The 18,392-nt window shown below is 38.1% G+C and overlaps 1 protein-coding gene across 3 annotated transcripts; it reads left to right on the top strand.

The window, feature by feature from the left end:
- The first annotated feature begins 48 nt into the window (after positions 1-48).
- On the top strand, positions 49-16,112 carry ALG8 (ALG8 alpha-1,3-glucosyltransferase). Of its 3 annotated transcripts, none has more exons than XM_036426897.2 (13): positions 50-212; positions 1,415-1,493; positions 3,078-3,271; positions 4,142-4,251; positions 5,235-5,302; positions 7,916-8,042; positions 8,284-8,387; positions 9,159-9,279; positions 10,503-10,642; positions 11,348-11,487; positions 14,065-14,162; positions 14,459-14,531; positions 15,859-16,112. In XM_036426897.2, exons 1-13 carry the CDS (start codon positions 118-120, stop codon positions 16,088-16,090), a joined length of 1,581 nt encoding a protein of 526 aa, XP_036282790.1. In that variant the 5' UTR covers positions 50-117; the 3' UTR covers positions 16,091-16,112. The 3 variants fall into 3 exon arrangements, with proteins under 3 accessions (XP_036282792.1, XP_036282790.1, XP_036282791.1); XM_036426898.1 differs by having other exon boundaries at positions 70-177; XM_036426899.2 differs by lacking the exons at positions 7,916-8,042; positions 10,503-10,642; positions 11,348-11,487 and adding an exon at positions 6,364-6,479 and having other exon boundaries at positions 49-212.
- The last annotated feature ends 2,280 nt before the right edge of the window (positions 16,113-18,392 follow it).

The following is an 18,392-nucleotide window of genomic DNA, read 5'->3' as shown; positions in this document are numbered from 1 at the left end:
GGGCGGGTCCGCGCATGCGCGCAGCCCAGGGCGCCGGCTCCGAGGACCTACCCCGCAGGCGCGGGATCCCGGAAGCGGACCCAGTTTGGCGGAAAGCGCGCGCGCGGTGCGGCAGTGATGGCGGCGCTCGGTGTAGCGACGAGTGGTGGCAATTGGTTTTCGGCTTTGGCGCTCGGGGTGACTCTCCTCAAATGCCTTCTCATCCCCACCTAGTAAGGGACCCGCGCGCGCGGCCCGGGGTTGGGCGAGGAGGCCCGCGATCGGCCAGGGCGGGAGAGAGAAGTGTGGATGACTCCCGGAAAGGGAACTTGGAAGGGGGTGTAGTCGCCGCATCGTCTTTACTAAGCTTCCCATTCTACCTATTGGCTATTAACTTAACCTTATAACTAGATCTTAGCCTTGGAAGTCTGGGTTCAAAGTCAGGCGTTCTCTAGAAAGTTTTCTGAGCCTCGGAGTCCTTCCTCATCCCGAATATGCAAAATAAAGAACACCCGCCTCCACTGTTCACTCCGCCGGTGTTTGTCAGCTTCCTGCAGCGCCAGGCACTGTTCTCAGCCCTGGAGATGCAGGGAGAGGAAGGGGGGGCCTGTCCTGGACACAGCGATTACTGAAATCACTTTTTCACCTGAAAGATATCTGCCTGGCTGGGCAACCTTTGTTTGCATACACGTCTCATCTTTCCATAAATTGCCTTTTTCCCCTTTAAGGACCCAGACCCCTGTCCTTTTAGTTAGCTCAGGATGGTATATAAACTTCAGTCACCTGGTACCTTTGAGTGCCATATCTTTCGAGGCTCCTGTACATGCCTCAGTGATTAAAATTGGCTTTTCTTTTTGTCCTGCTCATCTGTCTTATGTCAATTTCTATTCTCAGACCAGCCACAGAACCTAGGGTATAAGGGCACGTTTTTCTTCCCCCTACAGGGAGGTGCTTGGCTATATTTATACAGAGTAAGGGGGGAAACTGAACAGGGAGATTCTGGAGATGTGGGAAAGGCAAAACAGGAGCCTTCCCCCTACCTTCCCTGTCTGATGAACTGCTCATCATTGGAAATCTATCCAGCTTGTATGTGAGACTTTTTCCAGATAATGAATCTTGTTAGAATTATTTTTTAATAAGTAACCTCTGAACAACAGGCTGAGGGCCTTCCTTAAGAAAATGTATGGGTCAGCCCCTTAGAGAACTCTGAGAACCTTTTCATTTAATTGTAGTTTCCCCATCTTTTCCAAAAGGTCTGGCCTCCAGAGAAGTAGGGTGTTTCAGGATTATTGTAATACCTCTTTGTGTCTTTAAAGGATAGTGAATTGTGACTGTGTAGGTGTAGGGGTGTTGATCCATGTAAAAGCATAATATTAGAAATGTGAAATTGATAATTGACAAAATTTTATTTTATTCATCTGATTGTTTTAAATAGTCATTCCACAGATTTTGAAGTACACCGAAACTGGCTAGCTATCACTCACAGTTTACCAGTATCACAGTGGTATTATGAGGTAAGTTTCAATTTTTACCTTTTTTGATTTGTGGTGTTTTTTTTTTCAAGATAGGTGAAATCATAAAGTATTATTGATATTAAAACAGTTTTCCATGTGGTCATAGGTCAAATAAATCTTTATAAAAAGTGTGTTATTTTTTAGTTCTTCTGCCCTCTGGCACTTTTAGGGAATCCCTTTACTTCAAAATGCATTTACCAAACTATAAATTGGTAATTATAATATTTGCAACAGCCTTTGTGAAAGCACATTGGATTGGGAAAGAGGAAAAATTGGTCTCTAGGCCTGGCTCTGCCACAGCATAGAAAGTGTATTTTATTTCTTTGAGCCTTAGTTTCTCATCTGGCAAGTGAGGATTTGGGATGAATTATTTCTACAATCCTTTCTTTCCCTAATATTTTGCAACTATAGGCCCAGTGCACAAAATGTGTGCACAGAGGGGGTGGGGGGGTGTTGTCCCTCAGCCCAGCCTGCACTCTCTCCAATCTGGGACTCCTTGAGGGATGTCCAACTGCCTGTTTAGGCCTGATCCTAACATCCCTCTCACAATCCAGGACTGCTGGCTACAAACTGCTCACCTGCCTCTGCCTGATTGCCCCTAACAGCTTCTGCCTGCCAGCCTGATCATCCGGTAACCAGTCCCGTGCCAGCCTGATTGACACCTAACTGCTCCCTGGCCAGTCCGATTGCCCCTAACTGCCCTCCCCTGCTGGCCTGGTCACCCCTAACTGCCCTCCCCTGCCAGTCTGGTCTCTAACTATCCTCCCCTGCAGGCCTGGTTGCCCCAACTGCCCTCCCCTGCAAGCCTGCCCCACCCCCCCCACCAACTGTCCTCCCCTGCAGGCCTGGGTCCTCCCACCCCCCAACTGACCTCTTCTGCTGGCCTGGTCCCCCCCCCAATTGCCCTTCCCTGCTGGCCTGGTCACCCCCAACTGCAACTGACCTCTCCTGCTGGCCTTGTTACCCCCAACTGCCCTCCTCTGCTGGCCTGTCACCCCTAACTTCCCACAACTGCCCTCCCCTGCAGGCCATCTTATGGTGGCCATCTTGTGTTTTGGAGTGACAGTCCATTTGCATATTGCTCTTTTATTAGATAGGATTTATGAGGAAAGAAATAATCAAATATGATGTATAATATCTAGTAATAAACTATTCTATTGTTATTTATTTTAAAATGTCTTTTTATTTCTGATATGAATTACTAAATTGTATATGATACTCACTTTACAAATAGGAAAATTGCATCTCTGAGACAGAATTTGAACCCAAGTTAGTGAGTCATTGGTTATGCCATAGCTCCCTTTTTTTTTATATAGATGAATAGAACTATATTATACTCAAGTTTATTATTCCAAGGTTTTAGCTTAATTTCCTTTGCACTTTAGTTGACTAAGGAAATTGAAGATCAAACTTGTGATACAAGTTTTGATGTTCTTTGCAGTGTTAACATAGAAATTGTTGTATTTGTGTCATATTTTAAATACAGTTGCATTTCATGTGCTTTTTTAAAACCCAGAGAATCTTTGCGTCCTCTTAGTTTATTCAGTTACTTAGGATATGTTCTATCTTCAATTTTTATTATAGGAAACTTCAGAGTGGACCTTAGATTACCCACCTTTTTTTGCATGGTTTGAGTATGCCTTGTCTCATGTTGCCAAATATTTTGATCAAGAGATGCTGAATGTACAAAATCTGAATTATGCCAGCTCAAAGACCTTACTTTTCCAGAGATTTTCTGTCATCTTTACAGATATACTCTTTGTGTATGCTGTGCATGAGTAAGTCTGAGAATATAATTTTGTGTGGAAAATATTGAATAACTATAATATTAACTTATAACTCTTTTGGGGGAAACAAAGTTCATATAACAGCAAATTTTAGAACAGTCCAAAATTGTGTTGTGTTTTAAACTGTACAATAAGTCATTACAGTAAGCAGTGTCCCTGAATCCTGTGGATGAAAACGGGGAAGAAAGTGAGGTTACAAGGCAGAGGTAGAACCATTATTGTGAGAGTTGTGAAAAGTAGTCTCAAGTAGAGTTTTAAGACCATTTCTTCTGTCCAAAAGACTCCATATGCTTTTCTTTCCTTCCCGTACAGTCCCAATCACTACCCTCACCCCCACCCCCACCCCCAATGGCTTCTGTGACTTACCTTTTTTTTTTTTTTCTCAGAGGAAGGGAGAGGGAAGAGAGAGATAGAAACATCAGTGATGAAGGAGAATCATTGGTCGCTGCCTCCTGCATGCCCCACACTGGGGATCAAGCCCACAACCCAGGCATGTGCCCTGATTGGGAATCGAACCATTACCTCCTGGCTCATAGGTCAACACTCAGCTACTGAGCCACACCGGTTAGGCACCTGTCCTATTCTTTACATAAATGCCTATCCCTTTCCATACTAGCTGCTGGCATTACAATACTATTAACAGATCGAAATCTAAACACAACTAAGAAAGAAGCAGGAAGTTACCCCTGAGGGATTTGTTTCTACTATCACCCTTTAAAGCAGTCAAACGGCATGGACGGTTTTATTAGCCATGGCTAATGAAATGTACCAGAATGTACTGCAGTGCACTCTGTAGAAGTATAGTGGAGATCTAATGAAGATCAAAGTTGTTTCTGATTCTTTTCTGATGTTTCAATGTAGGTGCTGTAAATGCATTGATGGGAAAAAATCAGGTAAAGAACTTACAGAGAAGCCAAAGTTTATTCTGTCAGTGTTACTGCTGTGGAACTTTGGGCTGTTAATTGTGGACCGTATCCTTGACATTTTATGTACTATTCCCTTATTTATTCTGTTATATTGTATATTAATTATAGGATTAATTCTTTTTATAATGGTGATTCTGAAACATAAGTTGCATTTGGAAAATGGGTGTGAGGTGGATTATTGGGTTCCCAAAACTTTAGTCTGTGCCCAACTTTAGCAAGCTCTGATTGTTACAGCACTTGGTCCCTGAAAATTTAGTGGTGATATGTGAGAACCAATTAAGCCAAAAGTAAAGCAATATACTAGGATTTGTTAACTCTTTAGATTAATACGTAGTTATTAAACAGTATTGTACATTAGTATCTTACCTTTTATAGGAAACAGCATATCATAGTGTTACATATGGGAACAGACAGGCCTTCATGCTTTCTGCTACCTTGGCTTACCACATATTAGCGGGCAAAGTTCTGAAATCTTAATAATAGAAGCCTAATATTTATAGTTTTCATAGAAGTAGCCTGGGGTAGAGGAAAACACCCAGACTTTGGTTCAAATTTAATCTAGACTCAAATCCTAATTATGTCATCACAGTAGTTTTAGGCCATGAGTAGATTAATGTCTCTGAGCTCATACTACCTTACAGGTTCATTGTGATTGTAAATAAGATTGTATATGTACTATAGACTGGAGTGCTGCATGCTAGTGGCCTTCACTAGCTGTTAGGTCCCTTCCTTTCTCATCCCTAATTCTAAAAAATAAAACATTTTTTCCCTTAGCTGCTAGATCTTTAAGGTAGAAAAAACATGGGAAAGTTTTCTTGTTTTTTCTTTAATATAAATTTTAATTTAAGAGCTTGTCCAGGGTTTGACTTGTTTATAGAAACACATTTATGAGAAGTCCAATCCAGTAGTAGTATTTTTGTCTTTAATTTATCTATTAAGAAAGCATTTTTCGTTTTTAAACTCAGTCTGCTGACAAGGTTCATTATGAATTTGGTATCCTTTGTTGTCTTTCCTTGACCTAATTTCAGATATCCATTTCCAATACAATGGTTTTTTAATGGGATTAATGCTACTTTCCATTGCACGATTATTTCAGGTAAACAAAATAGGTTAATTAGATTTTTCCCCTTTAAGTTTGCTTTTTAATAGAGACAATAGTATAGTGAGTAATGGGTCAATTTATTTGACCAACTGTTGTGAGTTACCAACAACTTTTTTTGAGTATTTTTCACAAATTTCATCTCCTTTGACTATTTTCTTCATTTTACAGATAAGAAAACTGTATTCTTAAAAACTTGTTAGATATGACAGTCCTGAAATGAATTGAGTTTCTACATTTGGTTGGGATTATGTACGTAGGAATGAAATCTTTAGCAGTTTTTATAATGTAATAACAATTATGGTGGGGCTTTACCATCAGAAGTATGTGGTATAGTGTAGCAGAGGGTATGGGATTTGGAATCAGAAAGCCTGAGTTGAAATCCTGACTAACCCTAAAATGCTGTGTGACTCACTCGGGGATTACCAAATGCCTCAACTAGGTGCATTATATGTAATATCTTATTGAACAAACCTTGCAACTTGGCAACAGCTAGGCCTTCATGCTTCTGTAAGATTGTTAAAATTATCAGTCTCCTTTTTATAGAGGGAGAAATAGAAATTTACATTTTTGGACATCCCTCTGTACACTGAATCAGAATCTCTGGGATTGTGGCTTAGGACTCTCCGGGGAATTTTTATAAACTGTTAAGTTTGGGGACCATTAACCCAACACAAGTCATTTAACCCTCTCAGCCTCAGTTTTCTCCTTCATAAAATGAAATTTACCCTTTGTTACATTTTTAATTGTAAAATGGGGTTAACTACCTCACATGGACTTGGAAAGATCACATTTGATAATTTTTTAAAAGTTATTTGTCAGCTGTAAATATCTGGATAAGTGTGTGTGTTTTTAACCCATAAAAAGCCACAAAGTACGTAGAACATAATTGGTGTTCGGTGAATGATTGTTGAATAGTTGTTGAACAAATAAACTAAAGTTTAACTATAGAACCAGCAAGACCCTCTCTGAATCTTAAATAAATTATAAAATTGATGAAGAGAGATCTGGAAGCATCTCAGTCTTTTTCCTTATCATTCCCACCTCATCTATTCTAGACCACACCTGACGAGACAGTGAGAGAAGGAACCTGGCCTTTCATGGTCCCTTTGACAGTTTCCTTTGCTGAACCCCAGGATATTATCTCATTTGATCCTTCCAAAATCCCTGTGAGGTAGGTAGAGTTCACACTTCTTTAGTTACAGTCAACTCGGTTTGTTTGTTTGTTAAACAGAATATCATTAGTTCTTTTAGGTAGTTTGTTAGGATCAAGTATTATCCTTGATGCCTTCAGCCTGATAGCACTATATTAAATTACCTGATGTATAGTATAAGAGTTAAATAATTTTTTTGTAGCATAGCATTATATTCATTCATTCATACTGTTGTCCCTAGCTCCTCTTCAGAAATCAACTACAACTATTGTAACACTTTGTAAAGGTGGCAGAGGAGGGATAATTTAATTCTCTGGGTTTTAGTTCCTTAGGGAAAATGTGTGTGTAGTGGGTTGTCAGGATGATGTATCCTGAACTTCAGCATCAAGCTTAGAACTTAATAAATATTTATTTATTTATTTATTTATTATATTTAATTGATTTTTTACAGAGAGGAAGGGAGAAGGATAGAGAGCTAGAAACATCGATGAGAGAAAAACAGCTGCCTCCTGCACACCCCCAACTGGGGATGTGCCCACAACCAAGGTACATGCCCTTGACCGTAATCAAACCTGGGACCTTTCAGTCCGCAGACCAATGCTCTATCCACTGAGCCAAACCGGTTTCGGCAATAAATATTTATTAAAATGAGGAATTTATGAATCCACTAGACTCACTATAAAAGCCAGCTGGAATTACTTGCCTGTATTCACCTTATATTGCATGTAGAATATTTGGCTGAATTTTTTTAAATTTATTTTAGAAAATTTAAATCTTATACACAAGTAGAGAAAATAGCTTAGTGATCTACACACACACAAAAGATATTAATTTGAAACCCATCTAAGACATCATATTTCATTTGTTAAGTATTTCAGAATAGATGTTTTAAAATACATTTTTTTTATTTAACACTTTATTTTCCTAACACTGTCTTATGATCTCTTATGCAACGCCTAATTGTCGGAGATGGGGAAATTATAAAAGTCATGTACTGTTAATTTTCAACATTATGTTAGTTCATAAGAACAAAAAGGATTTGATTTTAATATCTTTAAAAATACTTGTATTTTTAAAAATTGTGGTATAAAAGCACAACATAAAGTTTACCAACTTAATTTTAAGATAGTTCACTAATGTTAAGTATACTCACATTATTGTGCAACCATCTCTGGCGTTCTTTATTGTGTAGTAAATTTTATTTATTTAAATAAATTTTATATTTACAGAAAAGTTACAAAGAGAGTTCCCATACCCTCTGCCCATTTCCCCTAACATTACCATCTTATGTAACTAAGGCATGGTTATTAAAACTAAGAAACCAATTTTAGTTCTTTCAGATTTCACCAGTTTTTTCTCTAATGTCCTTCTGTTCTAGGATCCAATCCAGGATATTACATTACTGCATTTAATTTACTCTGAATTTTAAAGTGATATTCCCTTTTAAATCTCCTAGAAAAGGCATATGGAAGGAGCACTTCTCTTTGCTGTTCTCCTACATTTCAAGCACATTTACCTCTACGTAGCACCAGCTTATGGTCTATATCTGCTACGATCTTACTGCTTCACTGCAAATAAACCAGGCAAGTTTTTGTGAGAATAGCAAAACCTCCTATATTTTATTTTGTTTTTACTTGGTGGCTTGCTTGGTAAGAGGGTCTTATAAAGCACATTGATCCTATAACCTCTTTACCCATTCTGACTTTTCTCTGCTCTTGCCACATCATAAAATTGGCGTACTGTCAGGATCCCTCCAGGTTTACAACATGGTATAAGTTATGGTTTCCCATGCTCCTGGTTAATGAGAATGTTCCTTTTTTGTAGATGGGTCTGTCCGATGGAACAGTTTCAGCTTCTTCCGCCTTATTTCCCTGGGACTGATTGTTTTTCTAGTTTCTGCCCTTTCATTGGGTCCTTTTCTAGCCTTGGTAAGCCTTACTTTTTTTATAAAATAATACATGTTTTTTGCCGTTGCTGTTGTTTAGAAAAAATAATAAATTTAAAATTATAAAATAGGCAAAACTAGTCTTTTCTTATTTCTCTTTAATATGACTCTCCAAATAAAGGAATGGTATTCCTTGAGTCATTTTTGTGTATATTCAAATATCTGTATGTTTAACTACATGTCATACATAGTCGATCATCATTATCCATAGATTTTGTATCTATTAGCTTGCCTACTTGCTAAAATTTATTTGTAACCCTAAAAATCAATACTGAAGCACTTTCATAGTCCTTCACTGATGGCATTCTAAAGTGCCTAGAATGTTAAAGATGTTCAACAAATATTTTTTCCCTTCTTCCCTCACCCTAATTAATTGACTTTAATTCAACTAATTAATTCCTGCTACAACTGGAGAGCACTACATTTTTTGTAAAGTCTTCCCTGCTCTCACCTTCTCTTCAGTAGAATTGGATGCTAAATTGCAGTCTTTCTCCTTTGCACCTCATAAATTCTTCCATTATTATACTTATAATATATTGGACTGGTGTTCAAAGTTCTTTCAAGTATCTTGTCCTACTGAACAGATGAGAAGGTTAAACAAAAGTGGTTTGTGACCTGCTCAAGATCATAGCACTTACTTGAAGCAACAAAGACTGGAACTCAGACCTTATAACTTGATACACACGGAGCCATGGACATAGTTCTCTTTTTGAATTTGGGAAAGATTGATCACTGTTTAATCTCTTTTCAACAGAGCCAGCTGCCTCAAGTCTTTTCCCGACTTTTCCCTTTCAAGCGGGGCCTCTGCCATGCATATTGGGCTCCAAACTTCTGGGCGTTGTACAATGCTTTGGACAAAGTGCTGTCTGTCATAGGTACGATAGCAAGCTTTTTTACTTAGACTCTGACTATTGAAAGGACTACTCACATTGAGAAATGAAAAAACCTATTTTGTGTTTTGAATGAGGTTGAACTGTTTGTTCTCCAGTCCTGCATTTCAGCTTTCAGAATGAACATGGGAGTGGTTCTAGGGACTGAGGCTTCAGTGCAGTAAACAGCGCATCTTATAAAAGCTCTTTGAGGCAATGAGGTTGATGACACTTTTCTTGAGGGGAAAAATAAAATATTTAGACATTTTTAAAGGGTAATTTTGCCTTAAGTAGAACATGAATAGTTAACTCTACTTTTAAACTTTAATATGGGATGAAGCAGGATGGAAGAATGTGTAAGTTATGACTCTTAAGTATTAAACCAATAAGGAAATGATAGCCAGGCATTTTAGCAAGAGATAAGAAGACATGGAAAACCTAGGCTATATTTTTAAGTTTGGGTTGTGATGAAAAATAATTTATATCCAAAGATAAGTCACTTTGGAGTAACTCACAGTCTTCATTTGTGAATACATCCTAGCTCAATAGGAAGTAGTAGGATTGAGGAAAGGTATGCAAACTTTTTCTGTAATGAGCCAGATAATAAATATTTTAGGCTTTGCAAATCACAAAGCTTTTCTTGATTGAGAAGCTTTCTCAGATGAGTAAGTGAATTAGGAGTTAACTTTGCAAAGTAAGGAGGCCATTCTAAGCAAAGTGAGTAGCATGTACCAAAGGATATAGTATTGAGGTGGTATGTCAGTTCATTGTAGCCAAGTCACTTTTAAGAAAATGGAGGATAGCCTGGAGAAGCAGGAATGGGTTAGATCTTAGATCCTAGAAGACACTACACCATGCTCAGGAACATGAACTTTATCCTGGAGGCAATGAAGGATTCAGAGCTGTGGTATGACACGGTCAGACCTATATTTCAGAAAGTTTACTTCCTTCATTTTAGCGGAGAGAGCAGATTGCTGTTCATGGTGCCTGTCAGCAGGTTCCCGGTAAGGTGCACAAATTTCTTGTCCCAATGCAGACAGCTGCCTCAAATGGCATAATCTCAAGACCAGCAGCATTTTAGGTAGACTAGCACAGAACTGAGTTAATGAAATCTTAACTTTGAACTGGTTATAAGATTTCGTAGCTTATTTTTTTTCCTCAAGGAATTGTTTGGTAAAATATGGTGTGCCATTGATCAAAATAAGATAAAATGTCTACTTACTGTGTAGGTTTAAAATTGAAACTTCTTGATCCCAACAAGATTCCTAAGGCCTCAATGACGAGTGGTTTGGTTCAGCAGTTCGAGCACACAGTCCTTCCTTCAGTGACTCCCTTGGTCACCCTCATCTGCACTCTGATTGCCATATTGGTAAGAATCCACACATGGTACTCATTTCTTGAGTTTTCTCTGTGTTTCTTCTGTGTGGCTGGTTAAATTTCAACTTCCAGTTTGTTCAACCACAGCGTGAACTCCATGGCCATACCACTGCTGCAGATTGAGGCATGTCTTAGCAATTCTTAGGTCCTTCCCAGAAGGAGGGATCTGTAGTAAAGCCACTGTGAGAGAGACTCTTAGACCATCTGTTCACCTTGGGATGAGGGCAAAGAGAAGCTCACGGGGAAAGAGAAAGATGCTTTAGTCAGGATAGCCCAGGTTTATGTTTGCACCTATGGCTAAATGACCCAAAACCCAAGTTGTCTAGAATGCCTGGATATTGATGATGACGGAGTCAACATTTTTGTAATTTGACCTATAGGTTCAGTGACTATTAATTAACTAATTATGAAGATTTAATAAGGGTTATACTGGCCATCCTTGAACTTAGTTATCATTTCTTATTATTGTAATTTTGATGAATTCTATATATCTGAATGCCGGTTTGTTTGTTTTTTTCTGAGTAGTTTTTATGCTGATTTTTGGTGGACTGTTCACAAAGTGATGTTATCCCAGTTTAATGGAGAATAGTCTTTTTATCTACTGTTTTTCAGATATGATGCAAATGCACCTGAACAGTGTTTCTGTAATGCCTATTTTAAATGATACTGAAGTTTTATCTTTGCCTGTTGTTTCTAGCCCTCTATTTTCTGTCTTTGGTTTAAACCCCAAGGGCCCAAAGGCTTTCTCCGGTGTCTTATCCTTTGTGCTTTGAGCTCCTTTATGTTTGGATGGCACGTCCATGAGAAAGCCATACTTCTAGCAATTCTCCCAATGAGGTAAGCAGGTAGTTCAGTCGGTCAGCATTTCTGTAATATTTCACAGTGATATTATTGTTTTCTATTTGATCTGTCCCTTTTTGACATGTTCAGGCAAAGGCAAAGTTTTATAGGTTTATACACTAAAAAAGGACAGGGATGCTTAACTTGGGATCCTTGCAACCCGTGAAGGTTCTTAGGTATGCAAAATTGTGCATGTTGTTCCTGGATATTTTGGTGTAAGGGGTACTGTGGTGATTTAAGAACCATGAATGACACCAGACTGTTACATCTGGATATTGAGCAGCAGCACAGTATGAAAAAAGCATGGGCTTTGGAAATAAGGTCTACTCTTCCTTATTAAGTGTTGTTAGTTAAGGTAAGGATTGAGCCCATTATGCAATAATGTCTAACATAGGTACAACATTCAGAGTTTTCAGACCTGTTATTTTTAGGGTTTTCATTTTTTTTTCATTTTTTTCTTTTGAGCCTCACATAAACCTTTGAGATAATGAGGATAAATGACTATCATCTCCTATCTTAAAACCTGCAAAAACTAGGGCTCAGAGAGTTTAAGTAACTTATTCAAAGTTACATAGCTAGCAAGTAGCAGAGTAGGACTAAAACCTGAATCTTATAATGCTGAATCTTATATTTTCACTGTACCATGCTAAAAAGGCATTTTAAATGCAAGAGTGTCCATTTTATATATAATGTAAACCCAGGGGATGAAGAGGTGGTAATAGAATTAGCATGGGTTTTTCGTTTTGTTTTGTTTTTAATCTTGAGAGAAATTATTTAAGCTCTGAAAGAACTTTAAGCAAATTTGTGAGGCCAGTATATGGCTTGTCTGGGTTCATTTAGTGACGTGAAGTTTCCAAATTAAAAAATAAAGCAAAATTTCTAATGTCTTCAGTTAAAATTTCTACTGAACATCAGCAGATGTCAGGCATTGTCTAAGAGAAGAGCTATAGGGTTGGAAATTAAATTCCCCAAGTTCTGTTTCCTGGCTACCCACCACTAGGCAGCTCCAATCCCACAATATCCCTTTCTTGGGAGTAGGCAATTACTCAAGGAAGCAAGATCCTTTTTTTTTTTAATATTCTCCGATTCAATGTGATACATTCTATCAATTGCTTGAAGCTTCCCATTAAAAAAATAATATTTGCAATTGAATTGGACTTGTAGCAAAGATGAGTATGTTGTATTATGCCAGTTCTAGAAGTGACAATAGATGAAATTTATTCAAACTTTGCAAATGTAAGTCTCATTTGTTGTTTTAAGGAATTATTGGGTCTAGTAATAATTAATGTCGTTTTCAAACATTCGTTTAAAATCTTGCTTGGCGTTGACTTGTATTGACATAACCTTCAAACACGTGGTATCTACAGAACGTGTGAAGTGCAATTAACAAGTTTTGCTTGAAAAAGTTTGTGTTTGGTTTGGTTTTTGTTGCAAAACTAGGGCTAAGAAGATGGCGGATGAAGAGCATATTCGGCACTGCATGCTTTACGAGTTCCAATTAGGAAGAAAAGCAAGTGAGGCTGCAAAAAACATCTGTAGTGCTCTTGGTCAAGATGCAGTTAGCGCCAGAAAATGCCAGCGTTGGTTTGAGAAATTTCGCGAGGGAAATTTTTCGTTAGATGACAAGAGTGGTCGAAGCCGTGTGTCCAATTTTGATCAAGAAGCTCTTCAAGCTCTTTTGGTGCAAAATCCTCAAATTACTCAACAAGAGCTTGCGACAACTTTAAATTGTTCACAAAAAACAATTGCCAATCAATTGCGTGCACTTGGCAAAGTCCAAAAGTTTGGAAAATGGGTTCCTCATGAGTTGACCGACAACAACCGTAATCAAAGAGCCACAATTTGCAGTTCGCTCCTCTCTCGTCAAAACCGTTTGCCGTTTTTAGAGCAAATTGTTACCGGAGATGAAGAATGGGTGCTGTATGTTAATTTGAAAAGGCGGCATCAATGGTTGGACAAAAATGAGGCTCCGCAGCCCACGCCAAAACCTGACTTGCATGCGAAAAAAGTGATGTTGTGTGTTTGGTGGAATTTTAAAGGAATTCTTCATTATGAACTTTTACCATCTACCCAAACCATTACAGGTGCAGTGTATAGTGCCCAATTGGAAAGATTAGCCCAAGCTTTAAGAGAAAAAGAACCCGCGCTGATTAATCGGAAGGGCGTAATTCTTCACCACGATAACGCACGACCGCATACTGCAAGAATCACTGCTGAAAAACTGCGTCAGTTGGAATGGGAAGTTCTCCCTCAACCTGCATATTCTCCTGATATTGCCCCTTCCGATTACCATTTGTTTCGTTCTTTGCAAAACTTTCTTCTTGGAAAAAAATTTAATAATGAAGAATGCCTCAAAAATGCATTGACCAAATTTTTTGCATCAAAATCACAAGAATTTTACAACAGAGGGATTAAAATGCTTCTTGAGCATTGGGCACAAGTAGTAGAAAACAATGGCAACTATATTGTTGATTATATTTTGTTGTATTGTTTAAATAAATTCGATTTTAAAAAGTATTAGAAAACGACATTAATTATTACTAGACCTAATATTATGAGAATTTTTATTTTCAGCCTTCTGTCTGTGGGAAAAGCAGGTGATGCTTCAATTTTTCTGATTCTGACTACAACAGGACATTATTCTCTCTTCCCTCTGCTCTTCACTGCACCAGGTAAGCAGCAGCTTTTTAGAGCCTTTGCCAGGCCTTTTTCATCAGGGCCTAGAGATCAATATTACCTGACCTAAACGGTCTTAAAATCTCTTAGGAGAAAAGGGCTCACCATTCTCTTAAGTAAAACCTGTCCCTAATTCTCAGTTCCTTTAGATGTCACAGAAATGCACAATGAAGCTCAAAAGCCTTATTAGCACTATATAGTTGATTCAGTGTGTTTATATGGCCTAAAGTCTCAGAAACCTTTCCCTTATCAACTAAATTATTGTCTGCTTTTTCTTTTCTTCTTTCAACAGAACTTCCCATTAAAATCCTACTCATGTTACTATTTACCGTCTATAGTATTTCCTCACTGAAGACTCTATTCAGGTAATCCAAAAAAGTACACTTAAAATTACATATTCTCTTGTGAAATCTTCGCTCCTAAATGCACAGTAAGCCTTTTAAAAACTGTTTTTATTAACAGTAATATAACATTATGAAAAATTAGTAAAGAGAGAAAATTACCCATAAATCCCATCACTCTGATATGATAACATGGATCATATCTATAGTATAGGGGAATATTTCAGAGGGACTACCTAGCATAAATTAAAATCTTTTATAAGAACTAAAAAGTGGAATGTAAAATATGCATTAAGAGTAAAACCACATAAGTACAGATGCATAAAACTAAATAATGTAAAAAATTCTTACTTATCTTGGAATTATAGGTGGAATAGAATCATTGATAGAAAAGTTTGTTTATAGTTTGTATCTGATTCTGTTCATAAAACTATATACTTAATTATATTAAAATTTATTTATACCATGTGACTTAGCAATTCCAGTCTTAGATATACACCCAAAAGAATTGAAAACAGGTACTCAGGCAGAAACTTGTACACCAATATTCATTATAGCTTTATTTACAGTAACCAAATTGTGGAAATAAGCCAAGTGACCATCAGCAAATGAGTGGATAAACAAAATTGTGTGTGTGTGTGTGAGTGTGTGTGTGTGTGTGAATATTATTTAGCCAGAAAGAGGAATGAAGTTCTGATATGTGCTACAATATAGCTGAACCTTGAAAACAGGGCAAGTGAAATGAGCCAGACACAATAGGACAAATATTGTATGATTCCACTTATATGGAATATCTAGAATAGACAAATTCATAGAGACAGAAAGTAGATTAGTGATTATGGGAACAGGGATGAGGGAGGGATTGGGAAGTTACTGCTTTATGTTTCCAGAAATCCTGCTTAAGGTGATGAAAATGTTTTGAAAGTAGATAGTGGTAATGGTTGTACAACTTTGTCAATATACTTAGTGCTACTGAATTGTATACTTTAAAATTGTAAAAATAAAATAGGAAATTTTATGTTAATTTACCAAAACAAAAAAGTTATATATTGTTTGCCATATTCTAATATAACAGCATCCAGCCCTCTTTTCTCTTCAAAATGCATAGCTAATTCTCTCTCAGACCTTCAGCTAAGTGACAGCAGAGGTAGATGATAATTGGGTACCTTTGGATTGTTGAGATAATATAATGGTATGTCATTATCATTTTTTCTAAATGTGAAATTGTATGCACTCTTTTGACTTTGGCTTTGGCTGTACTTCAAGACAGCACAGATGGGAAGCTTTAGCTGAGAAATGTTTGCAAACCCAGAATGACGCATCTAAATCAAACCTTTCCCTTTTTCTTCAGGAAAGAAAAGCCTCTTTTTAATTGGATGGAAACTTTCTACCTCCTTGGCCTTGGGCCTCTGGAAGTCTTCTGTGAATTTGTATTCCCTTTCACCTCCTGGAAGCTGAAGTACTCCTTTCTTCCTTTGTTACTGACCTCAGCGTATTGTGCAGTGGGCATCACATATGCTTGGTTTAAACTGTATGTTTCAGTATTGACTGACCCTCCTGTCAGCAAGACAAAGAAGCAATGAATAAAGGAACTGCTTGGATGTATTCCAAGCAATCATTTCATGGGAAATTAATCAGAACTTGAAGAACGTTGCTGGTGGCATGAACCATTCAGTAGATCTGTTTGAGAACCATTCTCCAGACTTGGCCTTGCCTAGCCTAGCAACCTGATTGTCACCATGGTGAGAAGCCACTTGTCCTCCATAAGCAGTGAAATACATCCTAAACAAATCTTGCCTTTCCCTGTTAAAATTATCAGACCATTCAGACTGCTGTGCTTGCTCCAGGCAAGTAGAGAGTCTGATCAACAGAATTGATTATTTGTAGCCTGTGATAATCATTATCGGGCTATAAAGCATAATTAGAATCATGTGCCAAGGAAGATATAAATAAAATACCATTTTATATTTCTACACAAAAACATTTTGGATCATTACCTTCTCCTACACCTTCTTATTGGCATGCACACAAGCAGATGGTGTACTGTCCCCATTCTGTAAATCTTGTTTCATTTTTTTTTTTTCATTGAAGTTATACAATGACAATACTCACAAAGCTAGGTGGACTATTTAATGAATGATTTGGCCTGTCACCAGAGATTACAAATCACATCTACTCCTATATTGAGTTAAGGATATCCTGTACAGTTCATTCTATCAGCAAACACTACAATTTTTTTTTTAATATATTTTATTGATTTTTTACAGAGAGGAAGGGAGAGGGATAGAGAGCCAGAAACATTGATGAGAGAGAAACATCGACCAGCTGCCTCCTGCACACCCCCTACCAGGGATGTGCCCGCAACCAATGTACATGCCCTTGACCAGAATCGAACCTGGGACCTTTCAGTCCGCAGACCGACGCTCTACCACTGAGCCAAACCGGCTTTGGCAAACACTACAATTTTGATAAAGCTGCCATTTCTCAAACTTTCCTCAACTGAGCAAACTTAAGTGGTTTAACAGCCTGGTCTTGTCCTCATCCTTCCTTCAGATTTACTTCCTACACACTTTTTATTCAGGGTGCCTCATATCTTCCCCACATTCAAATTCAGCCAACATTTATCTGGCTGACAGTAGGAACTTGGACACATTTTTATTTATTCATTATCGCCTTTTCGAGGATCAGAGAGACTCCAGAATTATTGGCATCCTGGGATGCTAATCCAGCTACCCGTCTCTTTAATTCACTGTTTTCCCAGGCTGCTTTTGAGTCTCATTGCAGAGATAAAGATGGGGATTTTGCCAAGGATGTATGGGAGGAGCCCCTCAAGCCTATGTTTCTCACCACAGTGCCCTTTGCACCCTATGTCCCAGCTCATCTAACAACTCAAAGTTCCCAGTGTGCCATGCTATTTTGTATATTTGCTTTCTTTCAATCATGCCCCTTATTCTCTTTCCTCTTTGCTGATTTTTCTATTCTCATCTGATTGTTCATACCTCAAGATTCAACTTAATTGCTATCACATCTATGAATGTAAAGGTAATACAGTGTAGTGATTAAGAATTGGGGCCCTGGAGTCAAACAGCCTGATTTTAAATTCTGTCTCCATGGTTTTTAAAAATCTATAGCTATGCTCCAGCTGGTTTGGCTCACAGGATAGAGCATCTGGGGGCACTCACCTTGGTTAGAGGCTCTTCCTTCACCCGGGCCCTAGTCAGTGCATGATGGAGGCAACCAGTCAATGTGTTTCTCTCGCATCGATATTTCTCTGTCTTACCCTGTCTTCCACTCTAAAAATCAATGGGAGCCCTAGCTGGTTTGGCTCTGGGTAGAGTGTTAGCCTGTGGACTGAAAGGTCCCAGGTTCAATTCCAGTAAAAGGGCACATGCCTGGGTTGCAGGCCTGATCCCCAGTTGGGGGCATGCAGAAGGTAGCCAATCAGTGATTCTCATCATTAATGTTTCTCTCTCCCTCTAAAATCAATAAAAAATATACTTTAAAAAATAAAAACCAATGGAAAAATATCCTTGGGTGAGGGTTAAAAAAAAATCTGACAAATGTCCTTGTCTTTAAAATGATCACACAAAAATTTAGAACCATGCCTGGCACATATTAAGTGTTCAATAAATTTTTTTTTCCAATAAAAATCTTTTTTTCTTTTTTTAAGCTTACTAGTTTCAGAGAGGGGAAGGGACAGAAGCAGCAATGTGAGAGAGGACATTGATCGGTTGCCTTCTCATATGAGCCCCAAAGGAGGGTCAAACCCACAACCTCGGCATGTGCTCTGAATGGGAATCGAACCCAAAATCCTTTGGTACACAGGACAAAGCTCTAACCAAATGAGTCAAATCAACCAGGGCCAGGACAATATCTTCATATTTT

The sequence above is a fragment of the Pipistrellus kuhlii genome, unplaced genomic scaffold (assembly GCF_014108245.1).
Source record: "Pipistrellus kuhlii isolate mPipKuh1 unplaced genomic scaffold, mPipKuh1.p scaffold_m20_p_9, whole genome shotgun sequence".
NCBI classification, from domain to species: domain Eukaryota; kingdom Metazoa; phylum Chordata; class Mammalia; order Chiroptera; family Vespertilionidae; genus Pipistrellus; species Pipistrellus kuhlii.
The sequence above is the reverse complement of the archived record's forward strand: the minus strand, read 5'-3'. Positions and strand labels throughout refer to the sequence as shown.

What these genes read in the sequence shown, in the direction of transcription:
- ALG8 (XM_036426897.2), top strand. Translation starts at nt 118, where the DNA reads ATGGCGGCGCTCGGTGTAGCGACGAGTGGTGGCAATTGGTTTTCGGCT. An exon ending in CTTCACTGCAAATAAACCAG is followed by an intron (nt 8,043 to 8,283) that starts GCAAGTTTTTGT and finishes CCTTTTTTGTAG; the next exon opens with ATGGGTCTGTCCGATGGAAC. An exon ending in CAAAGTGCTGTCTGTCATAG is followed by an intron (nt 9,280 to 10,502) that starts GTACGATAGCAA and finishes CTTACTGTGTAG; the next exon opens with GTTTAAAATTGAAACTTCTT.